The following is a 25,668-nucleotide window of genomic DNA, read 5'->3' as shown; positions in this document are numbered from 1 at the left end:
TGCTTTCAACTCGGAATAGAATGTGCCATAAACTGTGGTCATAGTTGTCCAAGTCAGATCCTTACTAAGCATCTCAGTGTCTAATAGTCTTTCTCCACATGACAGAACTCAGCTACGTGTTTCTGTGGAGAAAAGTCTCTTTTTTTTTTCTGATAAGTCGTACACTGCAGGGATTTCTAAGGAAGAAAAGTGAAATATTTCTTTGTTAGTGCTCCAGCTACCTTCCTAGTCACTGTGCTACCCCACTGACCAGATTTTCTCTCCCTGTGGTCCTTATTTTTCCTTTGAAGGATTCTATGATGGTTCAGTTTCTCCCCACACATCTCACCCTTTGGCCTGCCCTGATCATGCTCTTTCTAGGGGCTTGTCCATTAACCACATGCTGATTGGATTCCCGGCTGTGTTGGTCAGCTCTCTGGTTTTGTAATCAAATACTTGACTCAGGCTACTTAGGAGGTAAAGAGATTTGGTCTTCTGCGATCACAGGCTTTTTGTTTTTTGTTTTTTGGTATTTTTTGTTTGTTTTTGTTTTTTTACTTTTTATGGCTATAGGCCTTCCCTATTGCTGTGTACCATAGACTGGCCTTGAACTAGACTCTATCTTACCATCCCCCTGCTTCAGCTGGGAAAGCGCTGGTATTAAGAACCTGTTTCAGTGTCAGTGTGCCCTGCTTGAGAGTTTATTTTGGCTCACAAAGACGGAGAACATGTTATGGAAAGAGAAAGAAGTAATGAAAGGGATTGTGGTCCCTCTTCTCTGTCAAATATAAGGTAAACAAAGCTAGAGGGGGTAGAGTTTGACATGGTCACTAAAAGTTGAAAGGGGACACTATTATGGACAGTGAAACTCATGAGTGTGTGTGATACTTAGACTGCCCCTTGCAACTTAGCTGGTGAACTGAGAGATGCTGCTGTTTGTGTCAGGAACTTCCTTAGAGTTGAGATAGTGAAATCTTGAGCAGTGCTCACTTAACACATGTGACCTCTATAGACCAATCACGAGAGGGAGGAGGGAGGAAGGCAGGGAACGAAGAGAAAGTGAGATAGAGAATGAGGAAGGAGTTTGTTTTGTTCAGATGCACCGAAATAGAAACATGGAACTTTTGGGTATCCTTTATTAAAAACATCGTGGTCCGTGTCAGAGGACAGAACAGTCTGTTATCTAATGATGTCTGAAGTAAAAATCCTGCCATTGATAAAATTTCATAACTGTAGTTGGTAAGGGATTGGTCATTTTTTAAAAATGATATATAAATTAGTGTGTTTAGCAGGACTTAGTCATTAGTATTGAGTCTTCAGAAAAATGTACATATAGCTCTGCAAATAAAGCAGTAGTTTCTGTCACATACTTTATTTGTATACAGCTCACGATGCGTAGTCCTTTGGATGTATGAGCAGTTTGAAGTACTCCATCTTTTTCTTCCCCACCTGCAGTATGCAAAACATAGGAATGAAAGTATTTCTCTCTGTTTCTATATCTTAATTATCTTATATAGTGTATTATCTTGCACTAATTATGCATGTTTAAAGATGCGACAGATTTTCTTCTTCCAGTTCTCAACAATAACAACTACAATAATAAACAACAAAACCCCATTTTTTTCCTTAATAAGATTAAAGTGTGAGTACTAGCCTAAGGCAGAAATGTCGCATAAGGTTTTTTTTTTTTCAAAATACTTAAATTTGTTTTTCCTATGGTAATTTGGGCCATACTTGTATTCATGAAAGAATTGGAAGGGATGGTATTGAGGAAAGTGTGTTGATGTTGTGGATGAGGGAGAGAGGCAGACAGGGCGTGCTAGTTGTCCATCAGATCCTGAAACTTACACTATCAGATAAAGATTAGATCACAATACTAGAGTTCTCTCTGTTGTCTGGCTACTTATTTACTAATTCATTAGATTTGTCTATCTTGGACCTTACTATGTAGCTCTGGTTGGTCCTAATCTCAGAGATCCACTTGCCTCTGCTTCCCTAAAACAATGTGCTTTATCTACCACCTTCAGGTAGTGTTTTAGAGTTGGAGCTGTGGTTAAGTAATAGAACCTGTTTTTAACATGTATAAACCTTTGGGTTCACTCTCTAGTATAAACAAACGAACAAACAAAATCTGAAGTTCAAAACAGAAACATATTAATAGTTAAAAGTCACCAGAATTTTTTCTTGGAATTATACTATCTGAAGGTGAAATTTTATTTGATTTCAAGGACATCTGTGCCATTGAAGAGATTAGCATATGAATATGTGTAAAGAGGGAATCGAAACTTGATTAGTTGTAAATTTTAGTTCATATCTAGAGAAATAACTTATATATTTTAAAATCTGAATACTTGTTTTAAATCTGGGGAAAATGAGATTTGGGACTATTCCATTCGAAATTGATGGCTAAGGACTCAGGTTGCAGCTCAGTGATGATAGAGTGTTGGCTAGGTATAAGCAAGACCCTGGGTTTCCCCCATACCCTCGCCCCAATCTCCTTTCTTCTAGAGAAGTGCTGCACCTATTTACCATAGCATAATTTCAAGCATTAATTAACAGCTCCGATGACCTGCCATTTAATGTAAAGTGTAGGAGCCTTGACCCACACCCCAGCTCTTTTTATTGCTGACTTCTTTTCTTTACCTCAAGCAGAACTGAAGAGGATGGGTGATACAGTCCCCTTAGCCCAGCCAGAAATGTTGAGATAAACAGTAGACAACTACGAAAGAGTGGAAGAGTTCTTTGGTGTTACCAGGGACCAGGACCTCTGTCTATCCTCCTGTACCCTTTTATCGGCAGTGACTTCCTTGTTTACTTTGTGACTGTGGGGTTAGATGGTAGCAATTTGCACATGCTTGGCAAGCATTTTACAAGCAAGGTAAGTCCTTAGTCCTAGCCATTCAGGATGAGTGTGAGGAAGAAAAAGGGAGTACATTTCTGAGACTGTCTTAATTTGGGCTGGTAACTGCTTCCCTTCAGATAGCTTCTCAAAAATTGGCCAGAACTTTTTGAATGGCATTCCCTGGCTGTATTAGTAAGTTGAGATTATCTAGCTTTTGCAGTAGAAAAGGGCTAGAGCAAAAGATTTTGGAAAGGAATATTGAGCTAACTGAGTCAACTACAGTGTGTGTCACAGTCAATTAACTCGGAGGGATCTTTCTGGCTAATGAGTACTCTCTTTGGCTGATTGTTTCTTTCTCCCTTCAATTCAATTTTTGATTCTTGAGGGTAGTCTTCAGACCTTTGTTAGGCGTTTTTACACAAAGAAGTCCCCATTTAGGCTCTAAGAAATACGCTAGAGTAGAATTCTTATGATTCACCCATAACAGTGTGAAATTATATTATTTGAAGGAAAGTCAAATGTAGAATTGATGTCACCAACAGCTTAAACCTGACAAAATCAGAAAGAAGGTCTTTCACGATCTAACGTTGTTAAACCCTTAGCAATCACTAGCATTTATTGTCCTAGATGTCAACTAAATTAAAGCAGTATAATCTTTTCAGAAGTCTTCATTTCCTTCACTTATCTTTTCTTCTTTTTGTGGTGTGTATATGTGAGTGTGTGTGTGTGTGTGTGTGTGTGTGTGTGTGTGTGTGTGTGTGTGTGTTTTGAGACAGGATGTCTGTATGTATCTTTGGCTATCCTGGAACTCACCATCTAAACCAGGCTGGCCTCGAACTCACAGAGATCCTACTGCCTCTGCCTTCTGAGTGCTGTGATTAAAAGTGTGTGTCACTATGCCTGACTTCATCTTCTTTAAGAGTGAAACATGACTTGAAGTTGCAAAGATAGTGTCATGATTGCACTTGTTCGTCTTCCAGAGGATTAAGGTTTCATTTCTAGCACCCACATGACAGGTAACAACTGTCTGTAACTCCCAAGGCAGCCAGTGCTCTCTTTTGGTCCCTGCCGGCACTGTACACATATGGTGCACAGACACACATGCAGACAAGACACTCATACACATACAAAAAAAATCTCAAAAAAGATAACATGCCTTAATTGCTACACTCTGGAAGCAGAGTTTTGATCCCCTCTCCTCTGGCCGGAGGGGCGGGGGTCGGGGGGGAAGGAAAGGAAAGAAAAGAAAATGAGAATTCTGTTTGGATGTATCAGTCACTGTTATTTTATAGTATTTCAGATTAGATTTTTATTATATATTCTCTATTTAAGCTTGCCTCAAATAAGCCTTGTGGGCTTAGACATTAATCACTGTTTTATAAATAACACAGCTTATGTGGAAATTTTTCAGTTCTATTAACTTTAAAAATGTTCGTTGGAATACTGCCTGTTTCGAGCTCGAAGTTCCCTTTAGGTGCTGTTGTGTTTTTGTGTGGATTCTTTGCCTTGACCAAATTTCAGTAAGGCTTCTGTGTCTTCTCCTCAGCCCATCTGTGTACGTTGTAAGATCATCCAGAACCCTGCCCAGTCATTTTAGCATTCTCAGTATCTGCTGGGGATTTCCTTCCTCTTCTCCCCTCCTAGGTATGCTGATCGCCCTGCCCTGTCCTCCATAAGAACCCTGATATATAGGGTTAGTTAGAATCTCGTCTCTGATGGTTCCTACTGAAAATTTTTCTAACTACTGCCTCCCACCATGACTGGAAACTCCTTCATGTCCTTATTGATATTCAAAATTGAACTGAATTATATATTTAGATCTCTTCTCCCTCCCTTTGCCCTCCCTCTCCCCTTTCTTTCTCTCCTCCCCCATCTCTTTATTTCAGCAGTCTTGGATGGACTCTTTTTCTTTCCCACTCTTGCTATTGTTTAGCTCCATTTTTATTTTGACATTCTCATGAATGAGGTCTCTGAAAGCAATGCTGTTTTCTTACCCCAGTGGACTATATCTCAGGGAAAAAGAAGGAAGGGATCTAGGACCCCAGACAACCAATGGCCACCAAGGCTGCCCCTATCAGTGGTTCCCTAATTCTTTGTTTCCCTAACCCACTGAATGAATTTCAAAGGAAGGTGAAGTTTTGGGAAGGTGTTGTTAGAGGTTTATAGGTAAGAGCTTAAAAGAAAGAAGCTGAGCTTCTATATAACATGAGTAGGTTCCAGCCAGGTGTGGTGGCACACGCCTTTTATCTCAGCACTCAGGAGGCAGAGGCAGGTGGATTGATGTGTGTCGAGGCCAGCCTGGTCTACAAAGCAAGTCCAAGACAGCAAAGACTAGAGAGAGAAACCCTGTCTCAAAAAACAAACAAACAACAATCAAGCAAATAAACAAAAACAAAAAACAAACAAACAAAAAAGCATAGGTTCCAAGAAGAGTTGCCACAAAAGGAATTATTATGACTTTTCTTGGTTGATGTATGGGCATGGGAAAGGCCATGAACGTGTCATGCAGTTGGCCTACCCACAAGATGTCATGTTCTCTCCATCCATTTGGACTTTCAGTCAGACCCTCAGGACTAGCTTCTAAATAGCTGTGAAGAAAGATAGCAAGAAAGCACATCAGGAACTAGAGATCTCAACAGTTCTGGAATTTCTGGCATCTGGCCTGGACAGAACCACGGCCATTTCCTGTTTCTGGCAAGGATAAGAATTAAGGTCCCAGGCAGCAGAGAGGTGGTGGTGCATGCCTTTAATTCCTGTACTCCAGGAGGAAGAGGCAAGTGTATATATGAGTTCAGGGCCTATTTGTTCTACAGAGTGAATTCTAGGATACCCAGAGCTATAAAGTAAGGGGAAAAAAAAGATTGAGGTCCATGTCCCTTAATTCTTTGGGTAGTTCATTTCTCCTCTTTTTCTCATCACAACCAGACTTGTAAATTCAAGTGTGAATCTTTAACCTCGAAACTTAATATCCAGACCCAAATGTTGTGCTTAAAAATCACTTAATTGGCTATTGTAAATTGTATAATTTCCACCTAATGAAATACCATTGGGAGACTGAGTATGGATGTCCATCTGTTCAGGGAAACTGTACAGAGGCAATCATTTTAGTGTCACAACCATTCCCTTCGAATGTAAAAGATGAAGTCTAAAATCCTGATAGCTGAAAAGATGTGGAAAACTGTTTTCATAGAGCAATTTGAATGAAAGCCAGGCAATAGCTAGTGGTTGGAAGGACTTTGTGGCTGGTTCTGAAAACAACAGAAACTAACGGAAGAAAAGGCGCGCAGCTTTGAAGGCACAAAGCACTGGTCTGGCTGAGATGAGTGTGTAAAAAGAAGATCCTTCCAGAGTCAGGCTGTTAAAGTAAATGACTGAATCTGGCTTGATGGGAATTGGGGCAACCTGAAAAGCTTCTCTGGGAACTAAAGGCCCACTATTGTCATACATGAATGTGGCCTCCTGCTGTCAGACTTGGAGGTTCTTTCAGAGATCTAGACAATGGAAATTCATTAAGTGATTAAGTAAATCATTCATTGACTAAAAGACAGTTGTGCAGGTGAGCTAGCTTTAGCCCACAAGTAAAATCCAAAGGGGAGGGGAGAAATCAATACACTGGGTGCAGCCAGTTTCTAGTCTTCAGTCTTTTTTGGTTACCTAGAAATAATAAAATTGATGTTTCAGGAGAAGCATCATCTCTTGAGATCTTGGGCGATAACATTGTAGAGATAATAAGTTGAAAAGGTGAGGGCAGGAGAGGAATGCTAGCAGTTTGGAAAATTTAGTTGAGTTTGTAAATCTGGAAAGGCAGCAAGATAATGTTAGCATTAAAGCAGATGAGGAAATTTACTGCTGTTTATTTTCATCATTTCAAGCAAGTTTTCTGCGAATCCTCCAACTGTGAAAGAGGATGGTAAATTCAAAATAGGTAGTGTCAACCATATGCTCGTGCAGCTTTAAAAAGTTAGGGCACAACATTAAAATCATATGTGAAATTTGGTTATGGGAAGCTTTAAAAAAGGTATACAGACTAAGTCTAAGCCATATTTGATCATTCCTTTTAAAATTTTTATTCGTTTACTTATTTTTTAGACAGGGACTTGCTGTATAGCTATGGCTGGCCTCGAATTCTCTATGTAGACCTTAAACTCAAAGAGATCCTCTTCTGCCTCCCAAGTGCTGGGATTAAAGTACATCACATCTGGTCCTATCTAGTCAATATCTTTATTATCCAAAATAAACTTTAGTTACACTGGCTCTGTCTTGGAGAATCTGGGATGTGTTCCTTTCTGGAAAGAGAATGGTATAATTCTTTGCAGAAGTGCAAAAACGGAGGTAAACCAGATTAGGGAATAATCCCCTGTAGTTTTGAGAGTCCTGTAAGTGACTGGACTACCCATGTTTAACACTGAGACAACTAAGGAAATCGTGACCGAAAATCTAAACCAAAGAAGCAGCACATTGTCATTCTTGCCACTGGTGACAATGGCCTCAGTGACTATATGTTGCTTGTCAACTAAATGGAAAGAACACTGACTTGGTTTGGCTGGGACGAAAAGACTATGAGTGCTAGCAGGGCCAGGGATGCAGATCAGTGGGTATAGCACTTGCTATCATCATGACCAAATTCCCGGGGCAACTCCCAGCACTATAAAAAAGACCACCCAAAGAAACAAAACAAAACTAAAAAAAAGAATGTTGGCAACAATGACAAAATTGTCCAATTCAGTGCCTGGGCACTTTGCTAAAGTTCAAGTTCCTTCTGGAGTCAGGGGTGGCATATGACACAGGGGTTTTTTAAATGAGATGACAGAAGGGAAAATGGCAGGAAGTGAAACTGAAGATTTACTTTCTTTCATGGTGCTGAATTAGCAGGTGTTCATCTCAGCTTTCAATTCCTTGACCCCACCCCCCTCTTCAATGTCATTTCTCCTGGGAGGCATGGTGCATCTGCTTCAGTCCTAGAGTTAAGCAGCAGGTGGTCAGGATGCTTGGCTGCAAGGGTTTGGAGGATAAGTATTTAAGGCTCAGATTTATATTCAAGCCATGTATTTTCAGCTTCCAAAGGAACCTGGAATGTCTCAATTTCTGAGTTCTTGGGTACGTAAATTGATATATGTCTTGCTAGGTTCTCCCACTCTCTGCTGCAACCTCCTTGTTGTCTGTGCTCCATTAATTTAACAAGATGATCGTAAATTGGCTACCCTCAGATCATATCTCAGGTTTTCGAGATACAGGAGCTCTGATCTTTCTTTATTTCCTCTCTTGCTTTGGATGAATGCCATTTTTCATTTCTATTCTGTCAATCCTAATAGTTTCATAAATTTGGAGAGACAAATGACTCTCTTCCATGTTGTGTTTTATTAGGTCTGAGACCCTGAATCCCTTATTGAAGATGTGTAGGGTCCAACTCTGAGCTTACCTGGGCGCACAAAGCTACTCTTCCTCACTGCTCTCTGTGATTCAGAAGTAGTAGCTTTCATAGATTCCTTGTGGCCCACATCTTTGCCTGCCTCTGAGCTATTTTTGAATATGCTGAACTATTACCCTGCCTTGCTCTACCCACGCCTCACCTGGCTCCCTCGCAGCATCATTCAGATCTTAGCTTGAACTTTACTTTCTTAGAAAAAGCTTGTGTTTCCCCACATGTACAGGCTCACAGCTTCCTGTGAATTTCTGTGACCCCCTTTCACACACTGCACCTGGAATTCTAACTCTTTCAGTAGACTTTAGAGTCAAATGGGGCAGTGATCCCTTTTGGTTAATAGCGCATTCTGTTTGCTTAGCATGGTCCCTGGCATACAGAGGATGCTCATTTTGCAACTTTATTTTGGAAATTTAAAAAGAAACAGTTGTTTACCCCCAAATAAGGAAGGAGCTGACAGACTAGAGAAAGACCAAGTCTAGCTCAATAAATATATGAGTTTATTGTAGTTATTCATAAGAACAAGGGAAACTCACGGCAATCTCCAGCACTAAAAAAATTCTACCCGCAGTCACTTTTTGTTTGTTTTTCTCATTAGACCTCGATCTTGTGGGTTTGAATCTGGGGGAGGGAGAGGGGTCTCCTGAGAATCCTGTGACTAAAACAAGTTTCATAGTAGGAATATTAACTTCATTACCATTAATGTAGGCCTAGGTATCTGATATATCGTTCTATTTATTTCTTTGCCCAGACTGTAGGTTAAGGGCTTCTGTAGTTTATCATGCCTACTCTGCTTCAAGAAGGTAAGGGTCCAAGGCCACAGGAGACAGCTAGGCTACAGTGTTCATTAGGTGTTGATTTAAGTGTCCATTTAAGAAGTTATATAACATCTAAACTGGCCGTGTATAGTGGCACACTACTCTAATCCCAGCATATAGGAGGCTGAGGAAGGAAGATCCAGTTTGCGAGGCCTGCCTAGACTACATAGTGAAAGTTTATCTCAATTAAGTAAATGAAATTCAAAGATATAATGTAGTTTTTCTTAAGGGGCACTTTTAGGGCAGCAAGTATTGTTTTAGCTATGCTATGTAAGCATTTAAATAATACTAACACTATTTTCATCTTATATTAAAATATGCAATAGAGTCAAGTATGGTGGCATAAGCTTATATTCCTAGCACATAGAGAGTGGAGAGATGAACACCAAAGTTGAAACAGGGAGCCTTGAGTTATGGGACAGCCTGGGCTACATAGTGAGACCTTCATAATTTGATAAGTATTATAAAATAATTAATGATTAAGAAAGAGGTTTTAAGCAGAACCATTTGGTAGTTTTTTTTTAAGATTTATTTTTTAAAATTTTAAGTGGATAAGTGTTTTGCTTATATGCTCTTAACCACTGAGCATCTTTCCAGCCCCAACTTCAGGCATCTTTAATTTCCCTTTAGTGTAGGAAATTTACTTTTAGTAATGACTGTATTTTGAAGGAGCACCTCCTCAGCCCTGCTGCTTGGTAGCTTTTAAAAAGGATCTCCTCTGTGTGTGTGTGTGTGTGTGTGTGTGTGTGTGTGTGTGTGTGTGTGTGTGAAACAACAATTAAAAACATCATGAATATGAGTAAGAGCAAGGGATCGTCCTTAAGAGGGGTTGAAGGTAGGAAAGGGAAAAGGGGAAATGATATAAATATAACTTCAAAACATAAAAACCAAAGGAGATTGTTTTCTATGTTGCATTATTTTTGTAGGGTATGTGTATATGTTGTTATTTTTTTCCCTTGTGAATTATTCTTCCCGCCTTCTGAGTAAAAGGACCATGGACATTACTGTCTCTCAGACGATAGTTTTTCACTATCTGGTAAGGCCCTATAAATGGTCCTGGAGATGTACTGTTACCCCCAAAGCTTTATGATGGCCACCTATTACAGAAGTTGCCTTAAATAGTTCACCAGTGCAACTAACAATGAGGGAAATTGACATGGAGTACATCTCTCTCTTTCATTGCTTTGCTATTGCTAGGAAGCAGTGAGTGTGCTGAGGACAGGCAAGTAAGAAGAGGGAGCCAGAGAGGCCTTGAACAGCTCACAGCCAGATTTTGGTTCTAGCCATTCTTTCACAGCTGCAATTCGCAATTATTTTTTCTTCCAGATTTTGAGCCACACTAGATACTTTACCAGAAGAACTTTAGAAAGGCACTTGCTGCAAATGAGCAATGGCTTTTTGCATCTGGAAGCAACTTGACAGTAATAAATTCACTGACTGGGCTTTCTTCAGTTCATGCAAATATGCATATGTGATTCCTATTTATCCATGTGTTGGCTTATTCCCATTTAAATAAGGCTCTATGGTTATGAGGTTTTAAAGACTTCAAATTTTATATATTGTTTGCAAATGCATAAAATATGTTTTGATCAACACCACTCCCTACTCCCTCCCTTCCAACTTTTCCACATCACAACTTTCCCCTCCCAACTACATGTAACTTTTTATAGCCCACTGAGTCCACATACTGGTGCCAGCATGTACATAATTGCATGATTGTAGGATTGTCCCCTGGACCATCAGCAGCCTGCCCAGCATGGGCTACAACCCTGAAGAAAACACCATCCCCCTCTCTTAGCATGTACCTAAAAGTTACAGGCCAGTATGATATGTTAATGTGCCTCTTTTTTGCTGATTCTTTAAAAGTGTGTTCCAGATAATGGCACAGGCATGTAATCTCAATTTATTCAGGAGGCTGAGGCAAGAAGAATACATGTTCAAGACTTGTCTGGGCCATACAGCAAGCTCATTGCTAGTTGGTCAGTGTAGTGAGACCCCGTCTCAAAATAAAGAAAAACAAAGGGGTGGGAGTATACAGATCATTACAAGACTCTGTACAAAAGGAGGTGGTGTTCAGTTCCTAACCTGTTCTTCAATATGTCCAGAGATTTTAATAACCCTAAACTTCCGAAGCATACATCTTGGCTTTATTTGTTTTCAAGCCAAATTTAATTGAATTATTTAGTTTATTTAAGCTTCATTAAGTCCTATGTTTCTTGTTCATTCTAGTAACTTTGAGGTGGCAAAAATAATACAGAATCCATTAGAACATTCTATGGAAAGAGAGAATCAGGAATTTAATATTATAGAATAAACTTGACACTCATAATAAGAGCCTATAATAAGGTTGAGATATACCTTGTTTTGAAAGTTTGGAAGATTATTTAAATCAACTAGTACTAGTTACTTGCATATTAACTGCTAAGCACGTATTAGTTATACTTCAATTTTATTTTTATTCAGGATCACCTGGTATACTTAGGTTAATTTTCTTCTGGGAAACAGAATATATATATATTCCACAGTATTTATTTATCTGTTGGAATAGTCTTCAGCAGGACAGCTCTTTTCACTCATTATTGTTTACGAGGTTATTCTACTTTCTACTAATAGACAAATCTACTCAAACTTTTGCATAAAGCCTCTACAAGCATTTAGAAAGCTGGACAAAAATACAAATTCTAGTTGAGTCTAAGAGAGTATGATTTTGGCAGTATTCTTAAAAGGCAGAAGTGGGCAGTAATATGGAAGTTAAGGGTATAAATGCTTTCTTTTTGTACTATCTTCTGTATTTCACCTTGTCTTTTGTGCCCTGCTATAGTTTTCTGCTAATACTGCAAGAACCTGTCCGACATGTATAGATTCTTAGTACAATTTGATTGGCTGTTTTTTCTTTTCTGACACTTTGCACTATCACCTCCCACAGGGTAAAGGGAAAACTTGTAAAACAGAAATGTTTACTAGAGTCTAGAGAAGTTTGTAGACTAAACAGTAGGGGTCGAGGAGAAAAGCTATTACTTGTTTTCCTGCCTTAAAAAGTTATTAGAGTTGAGATAGGATAGATATTGAATTTAAACCCCACAAAACAGGAAAGACGTTTACTTCAAGCTGGACAAATACAAATAGCCAAACCACTATGAATGTATCATATATAGAACTCATGATTGTCATATGGTTCTCCCTGCTGTATGTAGTTTGTATTATACATGTGTAATAAAATAAATGTAGTTTTTAAAAAGTGAGTAGAGCATGGTGGCACAGTTTAATTCTAGCACTCGGGAGGCCAAGGCAGGAGGATCCCTGTGAGGTGAGGTTGTGGTTAGTTCCAGGACAGCCAGGGCTCTGTCTCAAAATAACAACAAAACAAGAAAAAGGAGAGAGAGGGGGGAGGGAGGGAGGGAGGAAGGGAGAGAGAGAAAGAGAGACAAAACAAAAGAAGAACATCAACAACTACAAAAAGAAAACATGAGTGGGCTATCATTTCAGTAGTTGGCAGTTCAACTTGAAAAACTGAAGACATTGTTTCTAGAGTCTCTCTATACCTAGGTTAGAACCAGCTGATAGAGAAAAAATAATCCAAGTCAGGAAGAGGAATGTTTTGATCTTGAGCATTTTGATCTTTCTGACATGTGCTTTCTACCAGCTGCCATGGAAACATGGATAGCTTCTTGGATAGTCTCAGTCCTCTTGAGTTCTGGCTGTGAGAGCTAGTGACCTCATTACAATTTGGATCAGAGTTGTGGAAAGGCAGCTAGCTCCCAGGGAAAGTGGAGGACCGCCTCCTGTGGGCCATGGGACTGAGGGGCTTTATTAGCATTCTGAAACTTTTTGTATATTTTAGCAAGGCAGTCATCTCTAAGTTTTAGGCCAGGACAGTTTCACATAGTTCGCAGCTGTGTCACATCTTGAAGTTTCTTGTGCATCCTAGACGCTTTCACAAGGCAGTCACTTATCTCTTCCAGCTGTAAGCCAGAGGGAGTGGTGCTGCAGATTCTTACTAACACATGCAGATTTGAAGAGCACAGTTAACTCTATTTGGACTTCTGGGCAGCAGAATTCTCTTGGAATTCACTGGTGATTACCGAATTCACTGGTGATTACCGAATTCACTGATGATTGCTGGCTGTAGGTTCATAGGGCTTGCTGCACTGCACTGGAAACTAGCCATTTTCCCTGCCGTTTTCTTCTGGCATTTCTGTGTCACTGTTTGGGAATGGGTCATCCTATGTTGCTTAGAGAAGTGATGGCAGAAGGCTTATTCATTGCAGTGAGTTGAAGCTACAATGGAAGGGTGTCAGGAAGGATTAGCTAAAGGCAGGATGCGTCATAATTAGAACGACTTGGAAGAACTGCTTTAGGGAAGCTGAAAGCACTGCTAGAACAGGAGCGTTCCAGATGCTTGTCTCTTGATACTTTCCCACAGTGATCCACACCCCAGACAAATCATATCATCCCTGCCTCTCCCAGTTGGCTCTCTAGCTTCTGGAAGATGCCAATTCTTGATAGGAATTGTGTGAGAGTTGGCTAGAGTGTCTGACCTCATTTGGCCCCTTTGCTTGGAATTCTGAATAGAACTAGGAAAACTGGAAACAGGAGTGTAATTAGGACCATAAGAAGCATTCTTTGGTTGTACTACAAAAAGAAGGAAGAAGGAAATGAGTTGAGAGTCAGTTGAAAAGGAGGATTAGGAAAAATGGGAGAGAGGTGTGATAGTGTCTTCTACTGAGACAATCGTCTGGTACATAGCTTGCATATAACACTTTTTAAAATAAAGGAATAAAAGAAAATTTAGCACTGGAGGTTCATGCCTTATAAACTGCTACTGGTTGTTCTTAAGGAAAGCAGAGCCTGTATTTGACCCATTATATTTGTTCCTACGTCTTTCCACAGCTAATGTTATAGAGAGCTTAAAGACTTCAATCATAACTGTATAGGATCCTTACTAATAAAATATAGGAAAAAACTGAGTGGCGGTGGCACACGCCTTTAATCCCAGCACTCAGGAGGCAGAGGGAGATGGATTGCTCTGAGTTTGAGGACAGCCTGGTCTACAAAGTGAGTCCAGGACAGCCAAGACTAAACAGAGAAACCTTGTCTCAAAAAACAAACAAAAAATAGGAAAAAAAATCTTAATATGTTGTAGACAGGGCAGGGATCCATTTAATGCCATAAAATGACTCTTACTATAAACTGCTTCAGAGCACCTTCAAAGTTAAAAAATGATGACTGGGGAAAAGGGCTAAGGGGAAAAGATGATGTTGTGAGTAGAGACTAAAGGATCATAAGAAGGTATCTGACAGCTTTCTCTTTATCCCTATCTTGGCTGCCAGGTTATAATGAAAGCAGGTGGCCAAAGAAACACTGCCACTTAGGAACATTATAAAGTGGGTAACAAATAATCTCCCAACTTGTACCAAAGGCACAGCTGAATTATAGCTGTAGTGTTTTGAGTGCTTTTGGTGAGACTTGGTAGATCACAGTCTTTCAACACAGTGGTTCTTAGAGTGTGGTCCATGGACCAGCAACATCAGCATTACCAAAAGCTTGTTAGGAATGTAGCTTTTTAAGTTTTGTCCTAGACCTATGGAATTAGGAAGTCTAGAGTGAGAGGAAGGGGACTGGGAAATATGTGTTTTGAAACTAGCTGTCCAGATATATTCAAATTTGGAAAGCCATTGAACTTACAGTAAGGACTCTGAGGCAACCAAGAATCCATTGAGCAACAGTTACACAGTGCTAAGTTCAGCTATAAATGCAGGACCTGTAGTTCTTCTTGCTGATGTAGTTTATTTTACTCATGTGTAATAATATTAATATATATGTTAAAAAGAAACATAATAATTTTTTTTTAAAAAATGTAAGACCTGCTAAAATGGTCTTTGACCCTGTTAATATAAAGGCAGGCAATATTTTAAAATTTTCAACAGTGTTCATATTTTGCTTACCACTAATAAGAACAACACTAGCCCATCTAACATTAATTATGATAATTAATGAAATCCCTAGTGTAATAGGAGCTAAATATAGCTGCAGCACTTTACAGTAGCTGCCTCTCCTGTGAGGCTTTTTGATTAATTGCTAGCCAGCCACCCCTGGAGTATGCATTCCTGATTAAGACAACTGACCACCTCTACAGTGTACTGTACACTAACACATTAATACATCATGTTGCACTGTCTACATGAAGGGTTTTTTAGCTCTTAAAATTGACAGTATTAAAGCATAATTTAAACACCATAAAACATTTCCATTCTAAGTATATAGTTTTGGCAAACATACAGTCATGTAACCACTACACCAATCAAAATCAATACTGTAACCACCTAGATCATATCTGTAGCTTTCTATGAATAAAATCTTCCACTTCAATACTATGGTACGTTACTATTTGTCAATAGGTTTAACTTGTATAAATTTGTGTAAAATATTTATGTAAATTTTATGTAAAACTGGGTGTGTGGTTTTTAGATTGCTTTTTTGTTAAATTCTCAGTAGTTATTTTCCTTTCACTGTATGTCACTGTCTATTATGTGACTATCACAGGTTGTTAATTTGTTTTTCTATTGCTTTGTTTTCCAGTTTGGGGATGTTATGAATAAAGCTGTGGACATTCATGTTCCAGTCTTTTTGTGAACATGTATTTTTGTTTATTTTTTCATAAACATTTATGAATGCAGGCCATAAGATAAATGTATATTTAATTTTGCAAGACATTCATTATGTGGGGATGAAGAGATGGCTCAGAGGTTAAGGGCTCAGAGGTTAAGAGCACTTGCTGCATTCTCACAGGACCCAGGATCAGTTTTCAGCACCTACATGGTAGCTCAAAACCACGCACAACTCCAGTTCCAGGGGATCTGATACCCTATTGTGGTCTCTCTCTATGCACCAGTCACACATGCAATACACAGATGTCCATACACATTAAATAAAAGTAAATAAACCTTTAAAGAAAAAAACAAGACAATGAAAGAAACAGCTAGTGTAACGGTCCAAAGTTGTACTCTTTTGTGTCATTCTGGATGTTCCTTACTTAGTCTTGTCTTTATTAGGTATTACCAGTCCTTAAAATATATGCTGAATATTTTAATATAACTTATAGATATCCATTTCTTCTCTCTAATTTAAATGTAGGCCTTTATGTTTGGTTTCTGCAAAGTTAATAATGTTGATCCAGGTGACTGAGATACAGATGAAAATATTTGTTTCCTTACTCTAGAATTAGTGTTATGGATAACATTTGGCTATGGTGGTTATGTTGCCTTTCTTTTGTTTATTTACTCCATCTGTCAGTCAGTTCTCTGGCTATATTGGATCTGCTTTTTTCAGAGAGCAGTTGTAGATCAAGTTGCTAAGAAATAGTACAGGTGGCAGGAGTCTTCTTTACAAGGAGCCTTTTGGAACTGAGTTTCTGAAACATACATACATAAAAACCCTAGAAAAGAAATATAGCCTTGTGCAGACTTGAAGAAGCACATAGTCCAAGTACAGCCTTCAGGTAGATGACTTGACTTTTAGGGACTTACAGACAGGCAGCTGTAGAAAACAGTATGCTAAATTGTTGAGTTCTTACTCCTTGGGGAATATCAGAAGTATACCTTATAATATGAAGCTAATTGTCAGAAAAGCTTCCTCCTGTAGTAGATGGGAACAAATACAGAGACCCATAGTTAGACATCATGCAGAGAGGGGGGAACAAAGACAGACAGAGACATACAGAGAGACACTTTGGAACACATAGCTCTAAATGAGATATCTCTATCAAATCCCTCCCCTCAGAGCTCAGAGAGCCCTGGGAAAAAGAAGGTAGAAAGAGTGTAAGAGCCAGAGTGGATGGAGGACACCAGGAAAAACAAGTCCCTCTAAGTCAACCTCTGAACGCTCATATGAGCTCACAGAGACTGAAGAAGCATACACAGGCTCTGTCCAGGTCTGTACTACGTTCCCTGTGTAATATTATAGCTTTCAGGTTAGTGCTTTTATGGGATTCCTGAAGGAGTGGGTCTCTGATTCCTGCGCCTTCTCGGGCTCTTTTTCTTCTGTTGGTCTTTCTTGTCCAACCTGGATGTGATAATTTTTGTTTTACCTTATTATATTTGATTTTTTTATATTTAAAAAAATGGATGAAAACCTAGACATCAGGGTAAAAGTAAATAACTGTCACTTACATTTGCTGGGAAAGGGAAAAATCCGTTTTCTCCAATAGAGTAACATTGGGTATATCAGTCATTCCAGGCCAGGCCTCATGTTTGTGAGTAGATGACAAAATTAAAATGGACTCCACAGTTTGTTGTTTTGTGTGCTTTTATTTGGTTACAATTAGGTGTGTTTTCTTCTTCTTCTTCTTCTTCTTCTTCTTCTTCTTCTTCTTCTTCTCTCTCTCTCTCTCTCTCTCTCTCTCTCTCTCTCTCTCTCTCTGTTGTGTTTAATTTTCTTTGGGGGGATTTTGATGTTGTATTGGGATTTTTCTTTTTGAGGAAGAACTTAAAGTTGGAAGGGTAAGAAGGAGGAGAAGATCTAGAAGGAGCGGGGAATAATATGATCAAATATATTTAAATTTAATAATTGTTTTAAATAATAAAAATAGAATGAATATATAGCCAGTTGCTAGTCCAAAATTACAAAATTACATTTAGCAGGAATAAGTTCAAGAAATCTCTTCTGTAAAAATAATTAAAGTAGATGCTAAATTTAAAAGAACGAGTGAAGAAACATGAGAAGCTTGGAGGGAAGAAAGGGGGCATGGGAATGATGTTAATGTAGTATACACATGAAATTCTCAAAAAATTAAGAAATTATTCTATTGTGACTATAATTAATGGTGATGTATCCTTGAAAATGCAAAGAGGGTGGATGGATATTAAGTATTCTCATGACAAAAATAATAATGATATTTGGTAATACATGCTAATTACCTAAACTTAATCATAGCACTGTGGGCTTTTATACTTCAGACATCATATTTTACATGACAAATATGTGCAATAATAGGTCAATTTTTTTAAAAACTAAAGAAAAAATGTTGAAATTGATTTTAGTTTAAATTATATTAAAACATATAAATGCAGTGCCCATTAACATGCTTGGAATGCTAACAGTATATGTTCTGCATTTATGGCTTGTTATGATTTATTCAGTTTTATAACTTTCTTTAATTTCTTTTTCACAGTAAACATATGTACCTTTTATAATGAGACAGTTGGAGTGCTGATCCTTGAGGTTTCTGTTCTTATAGCAATTTCAGTAGTGTATTCCTTTTTTTTAAATCTTGTGCAGCAGACATTTACTATAGTAGATCCAGATTACAATCTAGAAAGGAAAACAATCTTGTCCTCCTTTTCGCTCTTGGGAGCTAGCAGTGCATGAATGGCCCGCAGGCTCTGCTGCTGCAGTCCTTCACATACCAAGCTGGCCTCACTGTCGAAGGGCGGAAAGATTGGTTTTTCTTTTTTCCTTAACCCTAAGTGAACAGAATTTCACCTTATAAAGCTTGGCACATAAGCACAAGGTTTTTTTTCTAGCCTATTATTGTGAGTTTTGTAGCTGTTGGCAAGCCATCAGGGGTTTCCTCTGTGCTTTCTGATGAAATAACAAATGATCTTTGTCTTCCTCCTTTTTTCTTCAGCTGACCTGAATAATGTCAGGTTCTCCGCTTACAGGACTGCCATGAAGCTCCGAAGACTGCAGAAGGCCCTTTGCTGTAAGTATTAGCCAGTATTTGAAGGCCTCAATCATTTTTCTTTGCTCAAAGAATGAGTACTGGAGATTTTTCACCACTTTTACATCCTTGAGTCACAAGGTCATTTTGCCAGATAAAAGTCATTCTTTAAAGTCCTTGGCTTACTATCTACGTAGACTATTTTGTTGGATTAGAAGAGCAATCGCTGGAAGTGTTCAACTATTGTTAAATTGATATTAATACATTTTGGTTTTGCAATGAGTAGCATTTACCCAATTTTTCTTTGTGAAAGTTACAGTATCTCTCCCTTTCTCATTATATCTTCATTTTATAAAGGAGATTTAGTAGTAGAGGAACATTATCAGAACCAAGTTCACAGATATGTGTCATTTGCTTTTTTAATGCTGATGTTCAGATGAATGTTATGATAGAAGAAAGATGATTGGATCCTTTGTTTGTTTGTTTTTCCGGGCAGGATTTCTCTGTGTAGCCGTGGCTATCCTGGAACTAGCTCTGTCTACCAGGGCCGCCTGCTGGGATTAAAGGCAATAACACCATGTCTGGCTAGATTCTTTTTAAAAAGTCATGTATCTTCGTTAAAATTCTGAAATGTAACACGGATTTTTTGTTACATGGATATTTTATCAACAAATGGATTATGGATAATATTGTTTGAGTGTCAATATACATTAAGGATAGTCCATGAAATAAATAGATAGGCACACATACTACCACAAAGGAATTTAGAATGTAATGAGGGATGTCCAAGGTATATGTGAAAATCTGGAGACAAGCAGATGTACATAAAAGTCGTCATCAATGATGATCATGACGGGTAAACAGTGATTATTGTCTCTACTTTCAGGCTGAGGCACTGAGGACAAATGAACAGATAATTGGATTGTCACATTTAGCTTTGTGGTACACTGTGTGAACACTGGCTTTGCCCAGAGGACATTCATGGGAATTCATATTCTCTAAGCCATATCAGTCCAGGAACGTAGGTACAGCTCACTCTAGGAAGAGTGTTCTAGTCACAGGGAGGGAAGGCTGTGTACTGAGACTTGGCACCTAAAGAGAGCAGAAAATACTCGGGAACTGAAATTACTTCAGCAATGGCTACTGTGCAGAATTCCAAGAAGGGCTATTGTGAAATATTAGGGTGGAGAGAGAAACAGAGACAGATTGTAAAGAGCTTTTTAAACCAAAGTTAAAGACTTTAGAGGGAGCCATTCAAGAGATTTTGGCGGGGATGGCATGGTTGGAATTTCACTTAGAAAAACACATTCTAGCTGTTGAACAAAGCATGAATTGAGGGGTTAAACCACTGACAGGAAACCGATCTGTTACAGAATTGAAGCCAGCAATATGGTGGCCTGAATAAGAATGGAGGGTCATTTCAATATATAGATTTGTGATCTAAGCCTTAGTGATTTGCTTGACGTGGTAGGTGAAGGGAAATCAAGGAAGGAAGAACTCGTGGTTTCTTGGTGTGGGCTTGGATAGTATTGTTCAGTATAAGGTACAGTACTGAGGAGAACTATAAAAGCAATATTTAGCAATCACAAACATGGAGCTACTGACTGCTTAGATTAAGTCTGGAAAGGTTAGCATGAGAGAGAGAGAGAGAGAGAGAGAGAGAGAGAGAGAGAGAGAGAGAGAGAGAGAGAGAGAGAGATGGGGTGTGTCATTTAGGATAGAGTTCAGCAACCAGGAAAACTGAGTATAAAGGCATGGTTAAGAGTTCACTAGGAAACTCCAAGAGATTGTAGTGCCACAGCATGGGAAGAAAGGAGAGACCTGTCATTAAGGTCAGAGGATGTTGGTAACAATGCTGGTAAATAGCAACAGAGAGATCCTTAGTAATTTTGGTGAAGGTAATACACTGAGCAGCTTAAAAGTGAACCAAACATATAGATGGCAGGTATTTGCCTACTCTTAGAGACCTTTAAGTTACAAAAGGGATGAAAGAGGGGTTGTTACAAATTAGAGATAACTGAGGAAATAAAAATGACTGGCTTAAGAGGAGAGGATAAACATGGGCAAGATATGGGTAGGGAGCCTAGAACCAAACAAAATGAAGACACTTCTATGCTACTGCCATACCGCAGAGAAGGATACACGCAGCTTCTAGGTAACCAAGAATATTGGCAGCATAAAGGCAATGGAACCCCATCTAAAGCCAAGTGGTTCCTGTGTGGAGTTCAGGAACCATTATGACACAGATAACAGCAGGAGGAAATAAAGCTGGCACTGACCTTTGTCTTTGTGGAGAACAAGAGGAGGCTAAGTTAAAAACCAGCCTTAAGGGACTCAAGCTGCTGAGCGATTCTTCTGTGATTCTTCTTTACCAGGACCAAGCAGTCAGAAGCTGCACACTTCAGTCCTAGAACAGGCAGGTGACAGCTAGGTAGGGGTCTTAGGGCTTGGGTAAACAATGATTAGAATATTGTATTTCAGGGCTGTGTTGAGTAGAGGAAGCTACAAAATTAGGTAGAATTTGACAATTAGGAGGTAGAGGGATCACAAGGGAAAGTAAGCCAGGAAGAGTTAGCAATGAAATTGTGTTCAAGAAGGAGAGATTGCTGAACCCTACTTCCAAAGAGGAACCATTTTACATGATTATGTCTGGGCTAAGGGCATTTAGGTGGGTGGCAAGGTGAATTAGGTATGAATTTTCATGGAGGTATGATAGAAAGTAACGATATTGAAAAGCTAGAGTTATAAGTATGCATGAGTCCTATTGGCATGTACGAATTGTCCATGCTAATACTAAAATCACTCCAATTTGGGGACAGAACTGAGAAACACTGAATATAAACCTTGGCCACCAAGTTTTTTTGGGAACAAAGATATTTCACCCAGAGGTCCTCAAAAGTGGGAGGTACTATAGTCAAGGAACTATTGTTATATGGTTGTCACATAGAGATAGAAGTGCCCTAGAAGTGAAATTTTGGAGGAAAGACCAGGTAGGTTCTTTTTCTTTTCATATTAGTGTTTCTAGTGCTTAACACAGAACTGGGCAGAGAGCACAGCTTTCTGTTTTCATAGAATGAATACATGGAGGAAGTCCAATGGAAGATTCCATTGCCTTACAAGCTTATAGCCTGAAGTTATCATTTTCAGGTGTATGGCTGCCAAGTTTAAGTAGTTAATAAAAGGCTCCCCATGCCTAGGATTTCCTTGGGGACCTGGTTAATGAATCATAGCAGGCACAAAGGACGTTGGGGTAGGGTGGAGTCAAGGGGCTGAATAGAGAAAGTCTTCTGTCTTTTTTTCTTCTCTTGACCCTGCCCCATCCCAGAGATACTGCTTTCCTTTGATAAAAAGGAGAATTATGAACTGGTTATTATAAAGTGCTATAGAATATTCCTGTAAGATCCCAAAAGTTCAAAGGAGGTAACCAGCTGTTCCAGGTTATACTATGACAAAACTCAGAAATAGACTAGGTGGAAATGTCTCTAATGTCTTATGACTATTATCCCTTTTCATAGCTGCCTGGGAATTATTTGAACATTATTCAGTTTTTATGGTGAAAGAGTCCTATTCATTGTCTTTTATTTCTTTGTATGTCAAAATTTTGGTAAACATTGGGAAAGTGGAGGAGGTAGATATTGTAAAAAAAAAAAAGTATGTTAGCCATTTGAGGTGATAGCCTTGTAATACACTTAAGCTCTGAATGAAGGATGATTTTGTTGAATTTTCACTTTTAAGCAGATTTGAAATTCTCAGCATTTCTTTTCAGAACTTCACTCTTATTTGAAAAAAAAATCAAGGATAGCAAAATTAGAGTGTATTTATCTAAATTAGGTACTGAATTCTTAAGAATGCATGGATAATGCCATGCAGACTATGGCCCATGTGCAGTGAGAACAGAGTGAAAAGTTTTGCCAATCCATTTACTTTTGAAAAACATGTGTGGTCCAATTCCTTAGTGAATATTCAATAGGAGATTTAAAAACTTCCTTCAAATTTTGTATTTGTTTAGGTTTATCTTCTAGCTCTTTTTTATTTCTATGCCTGCAAAAGGCTGATAAAGAGCTATTGTCCTTGATCTAAGCAAGTGAAACTTGCCCTGGCTAGTTTTTCCTACCAGTGTCTGCTTCTATTATGTCTTACATTAATGGAAATTAGTGATGTTATCTCAGTGATTTCTTGATACCAGTGAAGAGACTGAATTACAGATGCCTTGGAAAATATACCTAGCCTCCTCTATAAAGCAACTGATTCTTTTAAAAAACTTTCCAATCAAAGTTCAATATTACAGAAAACTAAATATTTTATCTACTATAGAGAATATGCTACATAAGTTCTGAGCATCACCATTGACTCACAATGGCCCCTAGTTCATAATCATTTTTATATTGCATGAGTCTGTATGCTTTTCTGTACATTGTGAATAAAAGTTAAAGTTGATAGATAAGCAGAAATAAATTGAAAATATTGCTAAGAAGGACTTGTAAGCTGGTTCACATGCTTGATAACATGGGGAAAGTATGCAGACAAGGATGTCAGCTTTTCATTTTTTCCAAGGTTCTGATGACACTTCATTAACAGGTATCTTCTATAATTAAACGGCTAACCAACTCTCAAGATCAGAAATAAAATTGTATTTAACAAAGCAAGTATATTTAGTTTATTAGTGTGTAGGGGGTTGGAGAGAACCCAAACCACAGGGCTAAATATATGACAGTTGATAAATGTGAAAAATACTTTCCTTGCAACAAGAAATTGAGAATAATTTGCCTCTGCTTAGCAACTAGATCCTAAATTATAGTTATGTGGTACAGTATAGAGTTGTCTGAATAAAGCCAAAACTTCTAGATCTGCCTTTACGAAGACTAAGTGTGGGCTAAAGGTGGCTAAAGAAGGCATTAGACAAGGTTAGGTTGGAGAAGAAGACTCACAGGGTCCACAATAACATGGCTCATACACCTGCAGCTTATTGCCAGAAAAAGCTGCAACACAGTAGCACTGAAAGCAGGACATGGATCCTCAGCCATACACTGCCTTACAACAAGTGCTCCCAAAGAACAGAATTATTTTGTCCTCCATCTACACACAGTATTTCCATGTAAATTAGAGGGCATTTCTCTGTTATAAGAATTTAAAATATCTTGAAGACATGGCAAACAATGCTTTTGAAAGTATGTTACTTGAGTTCTTTATATATTTTGGATATTAGACCTTTGTCAGATGTGGGGTTGGTGAAGATCTTTTCCCAGTCTGTAGGCTGTCGCTTTGTTCTCTTTACCGTGTCACCTGCCTTACAGAAGCTTCTCAGCCTCATGAGGTCCCATTTATTAATTGTTGACATTAATGCCTGGGCTGTTGGTGTTCAGTGGACAGAACACTCCCCACAGTAGAGTGGAGAGTGGGATATGACTTTCTCACATACTCTGGTGCCTCACCTTTGACCATGTCCCCTGGACGGGGAGACCTGGTGGCAATCAGAGGAAGGACAGCAAGTTACCAAGAAGAGACTTGATACCCTATGAGCATATAGAGGGGGAGGTAATCCCCCTCAGGAACAGTCATAGGGGAGGGGAATAAGGGGAAATCGGGAGGGAGGGAAGAATGGGAGGATTCAAGGGATGGGATAACCATTGAGATGTAACAAGAATAAATTAATAAAGGAGGAAAAAAAATAAATAAAAAAAAAAGAAAGTATGTTACTTTATAGGTATTGACACCTCAGAGAGAAAGAAGTTCTGTAATATCACTCATGTATCTTCTGGGGGAAGTACTGAGGTCTTGTTGTAAGTCTCTCTGTCCATGTATTGCAGAACAGGAAAAGAGCTGGTTGGACTTCAGTCCTAAAGTTGTGGGATCAAAGGGCAACTTTGTAGGCTCCATTATCCAGTGAGCACTGGTTTTATTTGTCCATTTTCTAGGCACCTTTCTGTATTTGTCCTTCCTTCTGGAATTAAATACCCTCAAAGTATTATTGTTCTTACACTAGGACTCAAATAGCTCTTTCCTCATTTAACCTTTACTATTTAAGAGTAAATTCTACCTGGCCACATATTCCTAGTCCAGCCCCCAATTTCATGTTTTTTTTTAAATAGGTCTTTCAGAGTTTTCTACTTGTTTTGAGCATATTTACTCTCCTTTCACACTTCTTCCCAGGTCTACCCATTCTTTTTTTTTTTTTTAAGCCCATAAAATGTTATGTGCTTCTTTTTTCTTTTTTCTTTCTTTCTTTTCTTTTGTCTTTCTTCCTTTTCATAAAACTCTTCTAGAACAAGTCATGATGCCCAGATAGTCTCCTAGGTGTGGTCTTCCACTGGACTGTGCTCAACTTATAAAGGATAAACCCAGAGAAAACTCTCTCTCAAAGCAGCCAACAATTGCCATTCATTCCATAGCTGGGGGTGGGATTGTGTGCCTGACTGTCCTTTCTATGCTGTGATAGGGTCTGGGTTGAACTCGCACAGGTTTTGTGCATGCAGTCACAATCTCTCTGAGTTCATATGTGCCGCTGCCCTGCTGTGTCCCAGAAAATGCTTCCTTGTAGTTATCTATTACCTCTGACTCTGTGTAACCTTTCTGTACTCTTTTTGGCAATGATCCCTGAGCTCTAGGAGGAGTGAGATATATATCCTTTAGGAATGAGCATTGTACAGTCTCTTATTCCCTGTACTTCCTCCATTTGTGAGTCTCTGTTAATCACCATCTATTCCAAACAGGACCCTCTCAGATGAAGGTTGAGAGATGCATTGACCTATGAGTATATTGATTAGTCATTAGGATGTAGTTTAATAACATGTTCGTTTAACACCATAATGATAATAGGATCTCTCCTAGGGCCTATATCCTGCTTAGCCATAATTTCTTGACCTGTTAATAGTGCAAGGTATAAATTTTATCATATGACATAGGATCCAATCAGAAAATGTCCCATTATTTCCATAATGTCCATGCCACT

At 38.7% G+C, this 25,668-nt stretch overlaps 1 protein-coding gene across 16 annotated transcripts in view; it reads left to right on the top strand.

Annotated features, from left to right (window-relative positions):
* The window catches only part of DMD (dystrophin), a gene marked incomplete at its 3' end in the record, with an annotated part of 2,106,393 nt that overhangs the window by 1,974,419 nt on the left and 106,306 nt on the right, over nt 1-25,668 (top strand). For all 16 annotated transcript variants that reach the window (XM_084788839.1, XM_084788837.1, XM_084788840.1 and 13 more), the window contains one exon: nt 18,687-18,761. In XM_084788839.1, the coding sequence (XP_084644965.1) occupies nt 18,687-18,761 (75 nt within the window). The remainder of the gene's footprint in view (nt 1-18,686; nt 18,762-25,668) is intronic.

Source organism: Acomys minous (genome assembly GCF_964271855.1).
Source record: "Acomys minous genome assembly, chromosome: 7".
NCBI lineage: Eukaryota > Metazoa > Chordata > Mammalia > Rodentia > Muridae > Acomys > Acomys minous.
Note: the sequence above shows the minus strand (reverse complement) of the source record. Positions and strands in the feature narration are given on the sequence as shown.